General features: G+C 39.2%; 1 protein-coding gene and 1 pseudogene across 1 annotated transcript; both read left to right on the top strand.

The window, feature by feature from the left end:
* The first annotated feature begins 2,864 nt into the window (after positions 1-2,864).
* On the top strand, positions 2,865-5,925 carry LOC121801568 (sulfite exporter TauE/SafE family protein 4-like). The gene is made up of 12 exons (XM_042201086.1): positions 2,865-3,235; positions 3,335-3,494; positions 3,595-3,795; positions 3,902-3,963; positions 4,269-4,314; positions 4,399-4,451; positions 4,538-4,624; positions 4,712-4,762; positions 4,836-5,075; positions 5,171-5,264; positions 5,338-5,478; positions 5,576-5,925. Exons 1-12 carry the CDS (start codon positions 3,062-3,064, stop codon positions 5,656-5,658), a joined length of 1,392 nt encoding a protein of 463 aa, XP_042057020.1. The 5' UTR covers positions 2,865-3,061; the 3' UTR covers positions 5,659-5,925.
* A 3,035-nt stretch (positions 5,926-8,960) lies between these two features.
* Positions 8,961-11,115, top strand: LOC121797899 (annotated as a pseudogene).
* The last annotated feature ends 635 nt before the right edge of the window (positions 11,116-11,750 follow it).

Consider the following 11,750-nt stretch of genomic DNA (forward strand, 5'->3'; position numbering starts at 1 on the left):
GTACCCACAGTGGTATGGGATGATGCCCCAGATGCCGGGGGTGATGCCCCAGATGCTGGGGATGATGATGCCCTGGATGATGCAGGGATCGCCTGACGCTTCGGGGGGGAGTAGGCCGGGTGTCTCCCAATCGCCGGTGGACAGCGTCTATCGGCCCTTTATGGATTTACTGTCGACGGACAACCCGGTGAGTACTCCTCTCGAGACTCACTTCACTGGCGTTAACACGTTCTCGTTCGAGGAGTTGGGACTTTCTCCGATCCGGGAGGATCCGCCGGCGACAGAGAGGAGGGGGAGTCCAAGGCGAGAGGGGCAGGGGACGGGGCGTCCCGGTGTACGTTGCTGACGTGGGGGAGGGATCCAGCGGGACAGAGAGGACCATCTGGAGCTCGGACGATTGTGTCGCGCTCGCGAAGGCGTGGATCAGTGTGGTTGAGGATCCATACGTCGGGGCGAACCAGCACATCGACCGGATGTGGTGGCGCATTAGCCAGAGCTACCTCCAGTTCAAACCGCCAACGGGGAAGCCCCACAACTCGGAGCAATGCCGAAAACAGTGGGATCAGTTGAAGAAGCCGCTCAGCTGATTTGCTGGCATTTACACAAACAATCTCCGCTCGGCAACCAGCGGCATGTCGGCCGAGGATGTGAAGCTCCTGTCTCACCAGCAGTTCCCCGACCCCGAAAAATGCCTCAGGGAATTCAAATATTGGGATGTGTATCTCGCGGTTCAGGATTCGCCCAAGTTCACTGCGGGTGTGGAATCCGGCTGGCCGAAGCGGACGAGGATCAGTGCATCCGGAGAGTACAGCAGCATTGCTGGTTCCGCTGAACTCCCCCCGCCGAGGCAGAGTTCCCCACTCCCACATCGTCGGCCCGCCGCCGTCGCCCGATTAGTCAAAGGTCCATGGCGCGTTTGTCGAGGGGAAGTCCTAGTCCCACCGGATCCGCCGAGGCCCAATCGCCGCACATGATGCCTTGTTACGTGCGATGCAGGAATGGCGCCAAGCGACCGACCCCCACTACAAGCGGAAGCTTAGACCCCTCCTCAACAGTATGCGCCGCGACTTGGGGTTCGACACGATGTCAGATAGTGACGGCGAGGGGGCGGCGAGGGAGTCGGCGGAGGGGAATTCGAGGAGTGAGGAGCCGGTTTTTATTTTAAAAATAATGTACTTGTTTTAGTAATTATGTAATTTTTTTTAATGAAGTATGTTTTTTTTAAAATAAAGTGGTTGCATTTTCTCCGTATTCGCGTCGAAATTTTAATCCTGTAAATTGGTTACTTCCGGAAATTGTTTAATTTGTGAATTTGTGATTTTTTTAATGTGGGAATTCCGTCGGGAATTCCGCAGGGGAAGTCCGTCATTGTGCAGTGGGAATTCCGTATGTCGTGGCAGAGCAGTGAGAAGTCCATATGACGTGGCATAAGGTGTTTTTGGGGAAGTCCGTCATTTAATTTAGGGAACTAATTCATGTTTAAAATTGATAGTTCACTTAATATAAATATGGCTTGTGATTACGATATTAGGGAGATCTTGATCTGGAATTAGTGAAGAATTGGTGTCAATTTTCAGACGTATATACTGATATGAACTGGGAATTGCAGAAATCTTAATCCAATAACTTTAGCAAACAAAAATATGTATTTATGGAGTGAAATATCGGAATAGGAAGATCCGTATCTTTAAATTGATCTGTCTATATAAATTCAGTATTAAGTCCAAACAAGTCATTATTTTTCCAGTCATTTTCTTCACACTTATATACTATTTCACCAAATATTTGCCCCATTAGCCTATATTTTTTACTACATACCAGCGGTGTAACGAATTTTCTCCCAAAAAAGGTGACGCGACAGATTAATTGATGACAAGATATTACACAATTACCGATTAATAAATTAATAGGAGCAAATATTAATTTGTTTCGAGTTACTTATAAGTGTTATTACCTAAGATTGGGCACTATTACAATGATAAAAATGTTACTTATTCCTCTCTTTTTGACGTTTTGTTACATGTTTAGTAAAAATTACTACATATAATAAGCTTTATGCCAGGTGGCGTCTCTGACGACCTTATAGCAATTTATGTCTAAATAGTAATCACCGAACTTAATTTTTGTGAGCTGTGTCACATGCTCAGCAACTAGCTAGCCACATGATATTTAAATATTCAATTATACTACTTATTTCAATATATTAAAATTCCTTATTTCGTGACTATTTCTCATTGGATCGGAGAATATTCCACATCTGTTAATTATAGTACCTACTATTCAAAGAATATGCATGTTGGGAAAAATATTAATAATATTCCATAAGTTGATTATGGTATGTAATAATTTGTTCCATCAAACATTTTACAGAATATTCATAAGTAGATTTAGGCATATCTTAAAATTTCATTTATTGCTTGAAGGAAACAGACTTACATACTATGTTTATATTTTGAATTTCATAAAGCATGAATTTAATTACTATCCAAGAGGTGTGAACGAGACAAAACATACAATGCTTAACGGAAGAGTATTTGAGATTTAAGTTAACATTTAAAGGATTTAACTCTAAACGGTTACAAATAGAAATCTGACCAACTTCTTATGCCCTATTGAAATTGAATTTTTTTTCAATCTCTGAATGAAATTGTATAAACATTTTTTAGTACTACCTTGTTTTAAAATGTATTTTTGAATGTTTTAAAATGTTTTAGTAATTATTCTTATGTTTTAATAGAAAATGAACGAATTAATACAACCTTTTAAAATAAAAATGTATTTTTAAATATCGGAAAAAATGGATATTTATGTTATACAGTCATACAAATGTCAGAAATAAAACGAATCTTTAGTGAGGATGGAGTTTGTATCCAAATTGAATTTTGGGATTTCGTCTCCCAACTATTTATTAGGAAAAAAATCGCACACACTGTTCTATCGAAATTCATCAACAAATAAAAGATATACAGAAACTGCCCTTTCATCAAAGGTGGGAAAATAAAAAAAAGGGCTCCGGCGTTTGAATTTCTGAAGAAAAGGTGAAGTTGTGATTTTACCATCGATGGCTGCTAAAGGGATGGTGGTCTACCTGCTGACGGCCTTCTCTTTGGCTGTTGCATCAGTCTATTTCGTCACCAATTATGCAAATGGTAATGATGCAAAACCTTCGCTTCTCTCATCTTCCACATCCAATGCTTTGCTCCACAATCTTGAATCTGAAGACCACGTTTGGCCTGTAAGTTTGCATGCTCAAGATCCTGTAATTTTGCTGAAAGATTGTATTTTTATTGTGATTTTGTTGAAAGATTGAATTTATATTGGTGGGTTTTGGCAGGAATTGGAGTTTGGTTGGAGGGTTGTGTTGGCGACTGTGATTGGGTTCTTGGGTTCAGCCTGTGGAACAGTGGGTGGTGTTGGTGGAGGTGGCATTTTTGTCCCCATGCTCACTCTGATTGTAGGCTTTGACACCAAGTCCGCTGCTGCCATTTCCAAGTGTAATGCTTAATTAACTTATCATTTATCCATCTCCAATTTGATTTGAAATTTTAAGTCTTTTTTTTTAGTAAATAGGGAGGATTGTGTGATTGTGTGCAGGCATGATCATGGGGGCATCTGCATCTTCTGTTTGGTACAACCTGAGGGTGCCTCATCCATGCAGAGAAGTGCCCATACTTGATTATGATTTGGCTCTCTTGTTTCAGCCCATGCTCATGCTTGGCATCACCCTTGGTGTCTCTTTGAGTGTTGTCTTCCCCTATTGGCTAATCACAGTCTTGATCATCATTTTGTTCTTAGGTATGCATCTGTTTTAGGAGGAATCGTCATACTGGTTTAGTTTAGTTGCACTGAAACAGGAGTTTGATTTTTGACAATCTTACTTTCTCATCATTGTTTCCAACAGGGACTTCTTCTAGATCCTTTTGCAAGGCAATTGGGATGTGGAAGGAGGAAACTATGCTAAAGGTAAGGTTTTTGATTGATTGATTAATACTTGTTTCGCTGTTTGCTTAATTGTGATTTGTCACTATAATATTCAATCCCAGTGATATATGTTAATGACTTTAAATTAACAAACCTTTGGTCAAATCAGATGGTAGATAATTCAGGCTGTCTGGAAAGCGAGTGATTACCTAACAAAAATTTTAACTAGGAAGCATCTTAATCACATGACTAACTGAAATGTTGTCTATTTTAGTATTTTAAATGTACTATTCATATTGTTTTTGAAAAAAAATAAATCTTGGGTGTTGACTTGATGGTTAATGCAGAAAGCCATGGAAGACCGACGAGGATTTGCTAGTTCGCGTGGAGAATGTAAGTCAATTTATGATAAAAGTGTAGCATTTTGTGCTCAAGAAGTGGCCATATGACAAATTTTTGTATATTTTACCCTGACAGTGCTAATTGATGCGTATGAGCCGTTGGTGCCTAAAGAACAAAAAACAGCAGTGGTCGGTATATTTGATTAACATCATGCTCTTTGGTTGCTTCTTTAATTGACTAAGTTGAATTGAACTAACATAGCTCCACGTTTCAGCAAATTATGAAGGATAACACGAACATCCAGAGAATGTCCGTGTTGGTACTTGTGTGGATTTGTTTTTTGATGCTTCAAGTGATCAAGGCAAGTCTAGTTACAGTGCAACATTCTCTTCGAAAACAAACGCAATTATTTGGCTGATAAAATTGTTTAATGTGTTTTGGTTTACAGAATGACACGGCTGCTTGTAGTCCGGTATATTGGACGCTTACCTTGTTACAGGTAAAAGAATCACCTACGAATATGATATCATTTTAACTATTGTAAAATTGTTAATATTCCTTGTATTATCCAGCTCCCGGTGGCACTTGTTGTGTTTGGCTATGAATGCATGAAACTGTACAAGGAAAGCAAAAAAAGAAGGATGGCTGGAAATCAAGAACACGTATGTGAGGCAGCGATCGAATGGAATGCTACAAATATCACCTTCTGTGCCCTCTGTGGTGTATTGGGAGGTACCGTTGGTGGATTGTTAGGCTCTGGTGGCGGTTTTATTCTCGGACCCCTCTTGCTCGAGATCGGGGTGATCCCTCAGGTCCGTCAAATTATTTTCTGTATCAATGATTGTAGACATGTTCTTATTCATGTTTGGCTAACTAGATGGTTATGTATTGATGTTATGTTTTGCAGGTTGCTAGTGCGACGGCAACGTTTGTGATGATGTTCTCCTCATCTCTATCTGTGGTGGAGTTTTATCTTCTCAAGAGATTTCCAATGCCATATGGTATGTGTGTTTGCAATCACCATGTTGTTATTCTAGTGAGAATGATTAATCAGCTTTGAAATTTGCTTTGCAGCTCTGTATCTGATGGCAGTGTCGATCTTGGCTGGCTTCTGGGGTCAATATTTCATACGAAAGATGATCTCCATCCTGAAAAGGGCTTCCCTCATCGTCTTCGTCCTCTCCGGTGTCATTTTCGCCAGTGCTCTCACAATGGGTAAGAACTATCAACTCATGCTACAATCTTTTTATTTGCTAGCAACTTTGATAGAGTTAGTTAACGTCGCTCTCTCTCTCTCTCTCTCTCTCGGCAGGTGTGATCGGGATAGATAAAAGCGTGAAGATGATGCACAACCACGAGTTCATGGGGTTCTTAGATTTTTGCAGCAGCCAATGATTGTTTGTTAGATGCAAGAAAAATAGCTAGAGACCAAGTTCTTGCTGTGAGCCAGTGTTGGTCAGTGCCTAATTGACCACCCCTCTCCAAAATTCTTGTTCTATAAATTTGTGTGGTGTGTGTTGGTCAATGCCTAGTTGACCATCTCTCAAGATTTCTTATTTTTGTTTGGTGTTGTGTTGTGTTGGTCAATGCCCAGTTGACCAACAATCCTTGCTATAGCTTTTGCATTATCTCAAAAATAAATGCTTCACTTTGTCTATTCAATGTTTTGGGTGTATAGTGTTAGCCACATTAATGGGTTTCTCATAACAAATTTGCCGACCCTTACAAAGATTGGCTGCTCACGGCAATCAATGATTCAACAAATCTAAAATGATTCATGTTTATCCACAAACGTGTACTTGGGTTATGATATTTTGGTTGTTTCTATCCATCTTCAATCACTAAATGATACAGCTCTCTTTCTAATGTTTAATAAAAAAGCATAAATATCATTTGAGTTTAGAATGATAGTTGATTTCATATTTTCTAGAATTTTTATAGGATAAGGATAGGGACACAATTTCAATATCAATTGGCCCAAATGTGATGCCCATTATGTATGGTACACATGGCCATATCTTTTTTTGGCTAGATCATTTAGGAGCTGTTTGTTGGGTTCAATAGATTGGGCTTTAAATATTTAGTTAGGTCATTATAGGTCAAATCTACACCACCATTATGATAATGGGCTTTGGAGATTAAAAAAAAAGAGGGATATAGATGTGAGGGGAAGAGCGTAAGTGGTACTTATACATAGAGGAAACGGACGTGTGATGTATGAAGAGAAGGGGGTGAGATTGCCGTCGGCGATCCGCTGAGATAGCACCACCATTAGGGGCCGTTTAGTAGCTATATTACGACTAGATAATGAGATTAATCCGGGTTTATTTGTGCGTTTGGTAGCTATGTTAGTAAACTTAATAGCTCGTGTTCTGTATCCGGCTCGCATAAAGCTCATTGAAAAATCTATGTTTCAATCATATATGTAACCATCCATTTTGGCATGTTACATATCAATGATACCTAGTTAATTTTGCAAAATACATTTTTACCAATAATTTAAAATTTTCTAACCCTAATCCAAAATAAACGCCTCACTTCACAAAAATACGCCTCACTTGAAAAAAATTGGGACAAGAAGTTCTTCCACAATTCTCTCATTCTGCCTCCCTCCATTTCTTCCGACGACTCCATTTCTTCCAGCGACTCCATTTCTCCCGACGACTCTATTTCTATCAAGTCTTTGGAATAGCTGTATTTGGAATAACTTTTGAGAAGGATGGTTTCGTATTGGGCAAATCCATTATTCCACCTTCAATTTGTTGTTTTATAATTGAGTTTTTTTATGCATAAATTCAATGCAGAGACTGTACAGTCCATTTCGAGGAGTATTTTCACAGATTTAGATGAATACAGAGCATAAATCACTTTAATGCAGAAAAATTAAGGGGATATCTTGTAAAATCACTTTAATGCAGAAACAACCTATTTGAATGGAATGGTATAAACACTGACTAAAAATGGCACGCCTAAAATCTTTGGAACAACACACACATTTAATAACAGACATGAAGGATAATTAAGTAATTAAATTAAATTAATGAAGATAATTTTGACAATGATAATTTTAATCCTTATCCGTGACTTGTTGCACCAAATAACTCACAATTATCTTCATCTGCCAAACACCCAATATATATTTCTTAACTAATTGAAACTATGATAAGTATTATGAATTGTATCATGCCTAGTCGAAACATGACATAGCTACCAAACGGGTGTATATTATTTATGACTTTACTAAATTGTAATTGTATATATATTTATTTATATTATTTTCTTTTATGTCATATAGATATTGCTTAATTGTTTAAAAATTTAAAAAATATCAACATAAAATAATAGTTCGTGCATGGCATAGGTATTCGAATGTGCTTGTAAATTACTGATTAAAAATAAATCACATTTGAAAATTAACTACACACATTTAACCTCGATCGACTTAAAAAGATGTTAATAGGATTCTTATTTGATTTATATATATTATTAATATTGTACAAAACCATTAAATAAAATATGTAGCCCAGTCTTGTGAGGATAAGATAATTTAAAAAATAGAATAACTCTAACAAAATAAATAAAAGGAGATACGAAGAATATATATGCATTACATAAAAGGTTAAATAGCCATTTAAATCACCAAATTTGATCAAAATCTGGTCTATCACACAAAGTTTGAAATCTGCTAATTAAATCACGAAGTTTTAATTTTTTTTTAATTTATCACTTAGTTGAATTTTAGGTGGAATCTGTTGACGTGGATTGAGATTTAAATTACGAAAAAATGTGTGTATAATCCAAAGTGTAATCACAATGAGTTTGATATTAAAGTTGGCTTGAGATCTCAAAATGGATTTCAATGTAGAGATGCAAAGATTCCACATAAAATTCGACCCATGAGATAAACTAGAAAAATTGAAACTTCGTGATTTACTTAGCGAATATTAAACTTTGTTGAATATACCAGATTTTGACTAAACTTGGTGATTTAAATGGCTATTAACCATACATAAAATTACTAGTGGAAGAGTTTTACGTTGTTCATGGTTGACATATAGTATATAATTATTACTCTCTCTGTCCCAAGTTACTTGAGTCATATTTCATTTTAGCTTGTCCCAAGTTACTTGAGTCATTTATCTTTTTGGCTAAAAACAAAATATCTAATAACACCTACTTTATTCTTTTTTTTACTTTACCCTCTCTCATCTATGTTACTTTATTCCCTCTTCTACTTTGTTTAGCTCACTAAATTACACAACTTTCTTAAATCTAGTGTCGAAACGAAACACCTCAAATAACGTGAGACGGAGGAAGTATAAAATATCTCATTTTATTATTTTAATAAATAGATAAATAAAAATTTGAGTTTTTTCAATTTAGTAAGACTATTTCTAATTATTCATATCAAATTCAAACTCAAAATAACACTTTAATACTATTCACTTATATATTTTTATTTAAAATTGGATATATATCTTTTCTCAAATTTAATCTTTTTTAATCCATTTTTGCGCTTTTCCTTAAAAATCCCAAGTAAAAATTGGATATAAATGTTTCTCAAACTATAAAAAATTGAAGTCAATATAGAATATGGTTTCGTAAGTATTCTTTGGAAACAAAAGGATAAGCCCGCAGGGACGTAGCGTAGTTGGCAACGGAGGGGCAGATTTTGCTATAACGTAAAACAAAAGGACAATATAAGTTATAGGATTCTACCTACATTATTAATAATTCTAGCTACACTATTTCAACGGCCACGTAACTTCCCAAATGACGTTTTTACCCTGACAACTAAATCTAATTCTCACAGAATATGAAACGGACGGCCCAGATCACACCAAGTCTTTGAAGGTGGGTTGCAAATTGAACACAGATGCTTGTTTTGCCAAAACCTGTGGACTCTCTCTCTACCCCACAAACCAATAGCCCTCACACTCCAGAAAAAACCCACCAAAACCATGGGCAAATATAGCTGTTTTTCTCCCTTGCAATCAACAACGAGCAAAAACTATTACTCCTCTCCCACCAAAACCATCAGCTCCTTTGAGCATCCACAGCGGCGGACGGCGTGCCGGACGTCTGCGCGAGACGTCCGCATTTAGGCAAGCGTGAGGCGGACGCACACGTTGCTTGTAGACACCGGAGTTCAGCGGATTTCTGACGACGTCCGCCAGAAACCTGCAACGGCAGACGTCCTGATTTTTACTTTTTTTATAGTTACTGTGGATGTCCGTCGGAATGTCCGTCATTGTGCAGTGAGATGTCCTTATGACGTGACATGAAGTGTTTTTAAGAAGTTCGTCGGGATGCCCGTCCCACCGTGGATCCACGCTCTTACCCTGATTTCTCCACAAACGCCCACATTATGATGATCTCCGATTCCCCCTTCAATACATATCGCATTCCCCTGATTTCGTACTACCAAAACCACCTCCTCTCATCTTCCCCTTTTCTATCACAATGCTGTATTAGAAAACGCGGTCAAAATCAATCAAGAATCTGGTCAATCACGATTTTGTCCCATTCATTGCTGTTAATTCCCTAGTTTGACGCTATATTTATGTGAAAAATTGGATCTTTTTGATGGAATCGAGTGGGATTTACCCCAATTTGCAGCCTAATATGTTAGGGCTAGAAATGTCGCTTCACCACAAATTGCCTCCTCAAAATCCCCAAAATCCGCACCACATTCCGCCGCCGCCGCAGCAGCGGCAGGGCCCCATGGCGGCATTGCCGTACCCGAAATCGAAGAGCCAGAGCTTGACGCTGAGCGACGACGACGAATCGGGATTCGCCGGCGAGGACGGGAAGAGGAGGGTGTCGCTGTGGCAGAGGATGAAGTGGACGGACAACATGGTGAGGCTTCTGATCATGGTGGTGTTCTACATCGGCGACGAGGTGGGGGCGGCGGAGGCGGGCGGGGAGGGAGGGAAGAAGAAGGGGAAGTGGAAGTCGGTGTCGAGGGCGATGATGGAGAGGGGCTTCTACGTCTCCCCGCAGCAATGCGAGGACAAATTCAACGATTTGAATAAACGGTACAAGAGGGTTAATGACATTTTAGGGAAGGGAACCTCTTGCCGCGTTGTGGAGAATCAATCGCTCCTCGATTCCATGGATTTGGCGCCCAAGGTGAAGGATGAGGTCAAGAAACTGCTCAATTCGAAGCACTTGTAATTCCGGGAGATGTGCGCTTACCACTACAGCTGCGGCGGCGGAGGCGCGGCTCAATCGCATCCAATTGAGACGCACGCTGCGGCGGAGAAAACCCCCAATTTGAATAGGGGGGGGGGGGGTGAGGATGGGGCTAAATTGCGGGATGAGGACGAATTCGAGGAGGAGGAGCAAGAGGATGATGTGAACGAGGAGAGGTTGTCGTCGAGGAAGAGGGCGAGGACAAGGACGATGATGCAATTGGCTCAGCATTTGGATGCGGAGATGGCGAGGGAGGGGGGGAGGACGGCGGGGGAGAAGAGGGAGTGGCTGAAGGGGAAGATGGTGGCGCTGGAGGAGGAGAGGCTCGGGATCTGTTCGCGGTCGTTCCAGCAGGAGAAGCAGAGGCTCAAGTGGCTCAAGTGCAGCAGCAAGAAGGAGAGGGAGATGGAGAGGGAGAAGCTCATCAATGAGAGGACTAAGCTTGAGAATGAGAGGATGTTGCTACTCATCAGGCATAGGGAGCTTGACTTGATGGAGCATCAGCCTGCTAACAAGAAGACTGATCCCTCTTCCATTACTGGATGATGATGACAAAAGTTTTTATCTTTTGTACAGTTGATGGTTTGCTTAAACTATTTTACACTACATTTTACAAATTTCATAGTTAACTGCCTAATTTAGGATTTTTACTGATAAGGAGAAGGTGTTTCATTTTCTTTCTTGACAATGGATGATAATTGAACACACAATTCTACATCTTAATATTTTGGAATAGTGACCATGAAGGTGAAAGGTAACCGATTATATGTAGCATTGAGGATAAAAATTGGGATACAAGAGATTTAACCCGTGACAATGTATCTTTAAGTTTGCCTGTGACAATATATCTCGACTCGTTTTCATATTCTCAAGATTAGATTGTATCTCATGCCATTAGGTTTATCCAAAAACAATAATTAAAAGTTAAACAACTACTACAAAATATGCATGCCACGGTTTATCCAAAAAAATAATTAAAAGTTAAACTAGAGAATATGCACACGCCCATTGGCGCTTCTTGTCGCAATATTTGCTGATTTAATATATCTCTATTTTGGTCCATCGATTCGACACTCACAAAGATTAATTAGTGAGAATTAAGTTGTTTTTTTAAGTGAGAATTAAGTTTGCAAAACACTTTATTAATTGGAATTTCCAATTCTCTCTCGAAGTTGAAGCTTTTTATTATACAAAATATTAGAGAACTCATAATGCCACCAACAGTCTTAACCTCAAATAGGTAAATTTAGGTGAAAAGGTAGTCTTTGGCTTACAATATTCTCAAACGTAAG

Source organism: Salvia splendens, chromosome 4 (assembly GCF_004379255.2).
Source record: "Salvia splendens isolate huo1 chromosome 4, SspV2, whole genome shotgun sequence".
Taxonomy (NCBI): domain Eukaryota; kingdom Viridiplantae; phylum Streptophyta; class Magnoliopsida; order Lamiales; family Lamiaceae; genus Salvia; species Salvia splendens.

Coding starts and splice junctions, on each gene's coding strand:
- LOC121801568 (XM_042201086.1), top strand. CDS start 3,062: ATGGCTGCTAAAGGGATGGTGGTCTACCTGCTGACGGCCTTCTCTTTG. Junction 4,315..4,398: donor TGCTAGTTCGCGTGGAGAAT/GTAAGTCAATTT, acceptor TTACCCTGACAG/TGCTAATTGATGCGTATGAG. Junction 5,265..5,337: donor GAGATTTCCAATGCCATATG/GTATGTGTGTTT, acceptor TTTGCTTTGCAG/CTCTGTATCTGATGGCAGTG.